Source organism: Bidens hawaiensis, unplaced genomic scaffold (genome assembly GCF_021521415.1).
Source record: "Bidens hawaiensis isolate Kalapana, Puna unplaced genomic scaffold, B.hawaiensis_p1.1 tig00031531_1, whole genome shotgun sequence".
In the NCBI taxonomy this organism is placed as follows: Eukaryota; Viridiplantae; Streptophyta; class Magnoliopsida; order Asterales; family Asteraceae; genus Bidens; species Bidens hawaiensis.
Genome location: NW_027495337.1, coordinates 19317 through 25621, shown reverse-complemented (window position 1 = coordinate 25621; position 6305 = coordinate 19317). Strand labels below are relative to the sequence as shown.

At 35.6% G+C, this 6305-nt stretch overlaps 1 protein-coding gene across 1 annotated transcript; it reads left to right on the top strand.

Annotated features, from left to right (window-relative positions):
- Nucleotides 1-4162: 4162 nt before the first annotated feature.
- Nucleotides 4163-5328, top strand: LOC143582329 (uncharacterized). Its single transcript, XM_077064927.1, has 2 exons — nt 4163-4296; nt 5038-5328. Exons 1-2 carry the CDS (start codon nt 4199-4201, stop codon nt 5297-5299), a joined length of 360 nt encoding a protein of 119 aa, XP_076921042.1. The 5' UTR covers nt 4163-4198; the 3' UTR covers nt 5300-5328.
- Nucleotides 5329-6305: the final 977 nt, after the last annotated feature.

Here is a 6305-nt window from a genome sequence, read left to right as displayed (position 1 = left end):
AATTGCTCTGTTTAACTTATCTATAACATGTTATCGGTACTCCAAGCTAAGTAGATGAAACATAGGTGATTATTTTGGTTCCTCTTAAGCTAGCAAGGCCATAAAATCTTGTATAGCATTAAGTCATTTATTAGCCAAATAAATAAAACCGGATCAAATTGCACGTTTCATTCTTTATACTAAGTAAATAACAGAAATTGTCCTTTATGTTCACATTTTGTCATACTTTACATCCTTTTCACTAACAGACGTTAGATCTGTCAGTTAAATCCAATCATTCAAGACTTGATTAACAATGTACCCATGGTACAAACCATCTACATTTCTAACCTACTCTCTCTGTACCGAATTCGTCTCGTGTAGCGAATAGCATACTCGGTCCGCTTTCACGAAGTTGAACATCATTCAAGACTTGATTAACAATGTACCCATGGCATCTATATATATATAAAAAGCTGATGCTCTAGTTTAATATTACCTGAACATTAGACATCAAAACTTAAAACACACTAATACCTATGCAGTCGATATCACCGATATATCAGTGGTATATTGGTTATCGGTCCGTTAGCGAAATATAAGTCAAAAATATCGATCAGAATATCAGTACCGATAATATCAGTGTTATTGACTAATAATTGAGCGATATTGAATTAATATTAGATCAATATATGACTGGTATTCCCGATATCAGTGTTTTAAGTCTTAATTATCAACTTTTAGTGTTCAATGTGAGTGTTTTAAGCCTTAATCAATTCTTACTTGCTACGATTGTTAGTGTTTTGCAATTTGTAAAATGTTAATTTGTTAATGGTAGGAGAATATCCTGGATTATTAGTGTTAAATTGCTATATATATGAATTTTGCATGATATTAAAATTACCAATATCCCACTGATATCTCACTGCGATAACCGATATCTCAGATATCGGTCCTTGACAGATATCCGATATTTTTCCGCATTAACTGCTTAAGACTAATACTATAAAAAAAAGAATGAATCAAGTGAGAAAATAATTGAACACACGTGGAGTTAATTGATCTTACTCAGACCTTGCAACATCTCTTATTGTTCTTTGTTTTCTACAAAGCCACTGTCGTTAACACAAACAAGTTCTCATATATAAAAACTAAAAGAATAGAAAAACAACTCATACTCTCCCTTTACATTCAACCTAAACCACCGCCTATAACAACCACCTGTCTGTCTGCCACCTATCACCACCATCGCATGTCACCACCACCCCCCACCTTACACTACCTGTTAACCCAACACAACGTCACTGGGAACATCAAACAACTCCGACAAAAAATGCTTCCAACAGCTCTGGCAAGCTTACGTCTCCGGCCATGGCCGTATAAATCGGAACCAAATCCGGTACAGTATTGTAGTTTTCTGGACTTTATTAAAAATAAATAAAAAAAGACACAAGTTAACACCATCTTCAAAACTTTAAAGCTACTAATCTAGAACAGATTGAAAAAAGGCAATACCAAAATAAAATTTTATTTTTAATTAGACAAATTACCCATGGGATTATCTAATGTAACAGCGAGATTCGGCCTCCAATTAAAATTCAAAACTAGATTCGCCATTCAAGGGATCTAAAGCAATTGCTCAATTTTGGCTTTTTCATTCGTCCTCTTCCTTTTTATTTTGTTCCAAGAGAACTGAGATTTTTAGAACCATGAGCACCATTCATCTTCATGGAAGCCGTTCATATCGACAGCAAGGTAGTCGGTCAAAATAGAATGGAGAAAGAGAGTGAGCGGTGCTGGTTGAAGACGGTAGCGCTGGTGGGTGGATGAAGAGTCGACCATTTGAAATAGGGAAGGGTAAGCAAACTTATTTTTGTAATTTATGACACACAAAAATGAGTGTCATAAATCTTCTAATTTTCAAAAATTATGACACCGTTTTAATGATTCGCACAACTGTTTGTTATAAATCAACGCGTGTCATTGTGTGCATGTCAAGAAAGACCATTTTTTTAGTAGTGAAAATAAGATCAAAATAATATAAAATAAAATATTAATAATAATTGTGGAGTGATCAACAAAAATAAATTTGTAACTTAATTGCCATCCCCATAATTGTGCTAATTGTTGCTTTCAGTTTAGAATCATCTTCAGCATCGAGCAGGAATATGTGGAGTGATCGGGTAAGATGAAATTCAAGTATTTAGTTTTTTTGGTTTTCGTCCGAAGCTAGTTGTTTTTGCATAAAGTATACCCCAAACTTTTATTCTTCTTGCATAAGACAGAACTTCTCCTCTCAAAAGCGGGTTCTTTGTTCGGATTTGGCTTTCATTAAATGTGTTAAACTTGCCAATCTTTCTTAGAAGCTCGTCTTTGTCCGACGAGGATGCGACAGATCTTTTGTCCTCCATAAGTGGTCTTTTGGGCTCAACAAAAACATGTGGATCGGCATCATCTTCAGGATTGGGGATGGGAAATTAGGCTTTCAAAGACGTCGTCTAGTCCCCCATTTCATTTGTACTTGATCTTTTTATGGGTTGTAAATCATCTCCCAATGGAGGAATAGCGACCCATATCAGACGATCACGAATAACTTCCCACGCCACCATGTGTGAGAATCCTTTTTTTAAATAACCTATTTGTAGTCTGCGGTTGCTTTCATTATCACATTTTTCTTGTTGTCGTCACTAGCTTGGCCTATAGTGGATCGTTGAAGGTATCCGGATGTGTCTAATGGGTTTATTTGTTGTGGCGGTTGTTGGCAAGGTTTAGGAATTGGTTCTTTTTCGACTAGACCTTGATAATGATGAAGATTCCATTTTTTGAAACAACAACAAAAGAAAAGAAAAGAAATGAAAAGAAAAGAAGGCTTAACTCTTGATAAAAGTATGTTAGATGAAGACAAAGGTTCCAATGTGAATGGTCTAATCCGCCATTTCAAATAAAGGAACCATTAAACTTAAATTGTACACGTCGCATCCCGTGTAGCAATATTTTATGACTTTGCATTAGGGGTGTTCACGGTTTGGTTTGAAACCGTGAAACCGTCCAAACCGATCATCGGTTTGGTTTCACGGTCGGTTTTTGTATTGAACTTTCGGTCGGTCGGTTTCAAAAGTTTCAAACCGTACTAAACGGTTCGGTTTATGGTTTTGAAAATTTCAAACCGTAAAAAACCGGACCGGACCGTATAAGTTGAACGACGCTATAAGTTTTGAGCGTTACTCTAATTTCAGTAGAGCTATGATATATATTCAGTTAAATGGATAGGTAAATTAGCAACTGTTTTTCAATTATAAGTTTTTATGAAACAATTTTCATCACAAACTTGACTGTTTTTATGCTTTTATAAGTGGAATGCATTTACTAGTTCATAGGAGTGTATGTTGTACTTTTTGTCATATTTCTCCATGCTATGTTTTTGGAACTTCCATTTGCCAATTTTCAAAAAAATAAAATTACTTGCAAACACGTTCAACATGCAAATATGAAAGTGTTAGTCTTGCAAATGTGCCGACCTAATAAGCCGAAACCGTGAAACCAAACCGGAACCAAACCGTTAGTAATGGTTCGGTTTTATTTTTCAACGGTTCGGTTTCAGTTTTCACTGACAAAAACCGTTACCAACGGTTTGGCTCACGGTTTGACCTAAAAACCGTTAAAACCGAACCGTGAACACCCCTACTTTGCATTGTTTAAAATCCACATTTTGAATGGTGGGTCCTGTGTGTTTCATACTGGTTTCCAACTGAAATGTCGCAACATAGACAAATTGTTCAACTCCCTAGACAAACATTGGCATAGCCATTTTCATCTCTCTTCTACAAACTGAGTATTTTATTTTCTCCTAAACTCAATTTGTGGAGATAAAATAGAAAGGGACAAATTTGTTTTTTGTGTTTTATTCATTCTAGCTTATTAAATAAATACTTTTTTTTTTCTTAAAATTAAACGTCACCTAAGTAACGAGCCACGTAAGGGCCACTAATTGTTGGGCTTCGATCACTCACCACAAAACTGATTAACCGAAGAATCGAAGTTTCAATACAATGTGAAACCTTATTTTAAAGTGGGCATGATTATTTTTCAACACAACGTGAAACATATATGTATAGGTCCACATGTGCATCATCTATCTATCTCTCTCCCAAAAATCTCAACAAGTCTTTGGTTTAATTCTCTCTCTAAAACTAAGTCTAAGAGAGAGAAGGAATTGAAAATGGTGGATGTTGAAAGAGTTTGTTGCATGTGTGGTGACGTTGGTTTCCCTGACAAGATTTTCCGATGTACAACCTGCCAATACCGCTTCCAACACTCGTATGTCCGATCAATCTTCATCTCTTTCCTATACAGATCTTCTCTCATCATTAATCATATTAATTTCCGATCAAACAACCTCTTTTCTCTAGTCTTCAAAGAGTTTTTTTTAATGTTTTTTAACGGCAAATATCATGTTTTTTGGGACTTGAACCCCTACCTTTAGTTTTAAGAGGCTTGTATTTGTCACTAAACCAACAACCCGAGGCTTAGAAATCTCTCATGGTTTTTTGGAGGTGCGGGTCTTTGATAAAGGTGATTATGGTGATCCTGCCATCTCAAATGGCGGAACTGGTTGATGAGGTGGCTATTCAGGAGGTTCCGTCATTTTAGATGACGGATTTGAATTGAGAGATCGTGGTAAGCTTGGGTGAGATCTGCTATTTGAGACGGAATCACCAAAAACCATGCAAGCTTCATCGCTATAAATCATGAAGAATTTCCTCTCTCCATCCAAAATTGAAAAGGCTCCATTTATTAAACAGGAGAGTTATTATTTTAAGTTGACGATAAACATTTTTTAGTGGTGGCTTTGACTTTTTAGGCCTAATATCATCACAAAATCCAGGTTTAATTCCGGCAATCGTTGAAAGCATCCTTAAAACTCATTTTTAGCAAGTGGGCATCGCACTTACTTATATATAATCTATTTTAACATCGTCATTAGTTAAATATATATAACTCATATTAGTATATTTTATGTTATAACTTATAAATAAAATATTACAACGAATGTGTTAGGTATTGTAGCAACTACAACAACGAATCATCGGATCCGCCGGAGCACTGTGATTGGTGCAAAGCCGAGGATATTAAAAGTTCCAAACATGTAGGTTCTTCCAAGAAACCTGTGGGTGTTAGCGGTCGGTCCGAATATTCTGGCGACAAGATCAAGCTACAAAGCCGTGAAGAGGGATCGGAGAAGAGGAAGTCGCCGACCGGAGCTCCGTCTCCGAGGACTAGTACTCGAAGGTTCAAGCTTCTCAAAGATATCATGTGCTAGAAGTATTCAATGAATATTAATGTTTGTGTATGTAAATTAACTATAAATTTCAATATTAAAATAAAATTAATGGTGTGCAAAATATGTGGTTGTTTTTTCCTTCAATTATATTTTTGTGTAGTTAGAATAAAAGCAAATTATTTTCTGGAGAGTAAAGTCTCATTTTTATCCTTGTGGTTTGGTAAATAATGCGAATTTAGTCCAAATAATTTATTTTTTGTATATGGACCCTCCACGTTTCTCAATTATTGCCAATTACATCCAAATCACTAACCTCGTTAAATTTAATCGTTAAGTCAGGGGTAGACATGTCTTTTCACTATTTCTTTATTATATGAGTAAAGTGCCAAAATCGTCTCTGAGGTTTGGTCATATTTGCGAATTTCGTCCAAAAATATTTTTTTTCGAGTAAAGTGCCATTTAATGTTAACTAAGGTGTGTTACTTTCCTTTTACATAGTTATTATTATTACGCTGAGTTAAACCCCTTATATGACTGAAAATAAAGAAGAATAAACAAACGGATAATATATTTGATTCAAACATAGGAATCGTGAAATGTTATATATGTTAGGGATGAGCAAAATTGGTACCGAAATCGATACGGTATCAAGGTTTTGAGTTATTGGGGACGGTGCGGTACCGGTATTTCCCAAATTTTACCTCAAATACCGGTACCGTCTCGGTACCGGTACCGAACCGAACATTTCGGTACCGGTACCAAACATTTGCGATTTTCGGGATCGGGATTTTCGGTACTGGTACCGGCCGGTATCGGTACGGTATCGAGCTCATCCCTAATATATGTCATCAAACAAACACATAATAACAATAATGTAAACAAACATGTAAAAGGACAGTAACACCCATAAGTTAACATTGAATTTAGACCGAGTTAACAATTTGGACGAAATTGGCAACGGTTGGGAAAAATCGAGGGTCTACTTGCAAAAAAAAAATATTTTTGAATGAAATTCGCAAATATGACCAAACCTCAAGGACGATTT

Excerpts from the sequence above, each read along its gene's own strand:
- LOC143582329 (XM_077064927.1), top strand. The coding sequence starts at position 4,199 with ATGGTGGATGTTGAAAGAGTTTGTTGCATGTGTGGTGACGTTGGTTTC. Across the intron at positions 4,297-5,037 it reads CAATACCGCTTCCAACACTC|GTATTGTAGCAACTACAACA; the intron begins GTATGTCCGATC and ends CGAATGTGTTAG.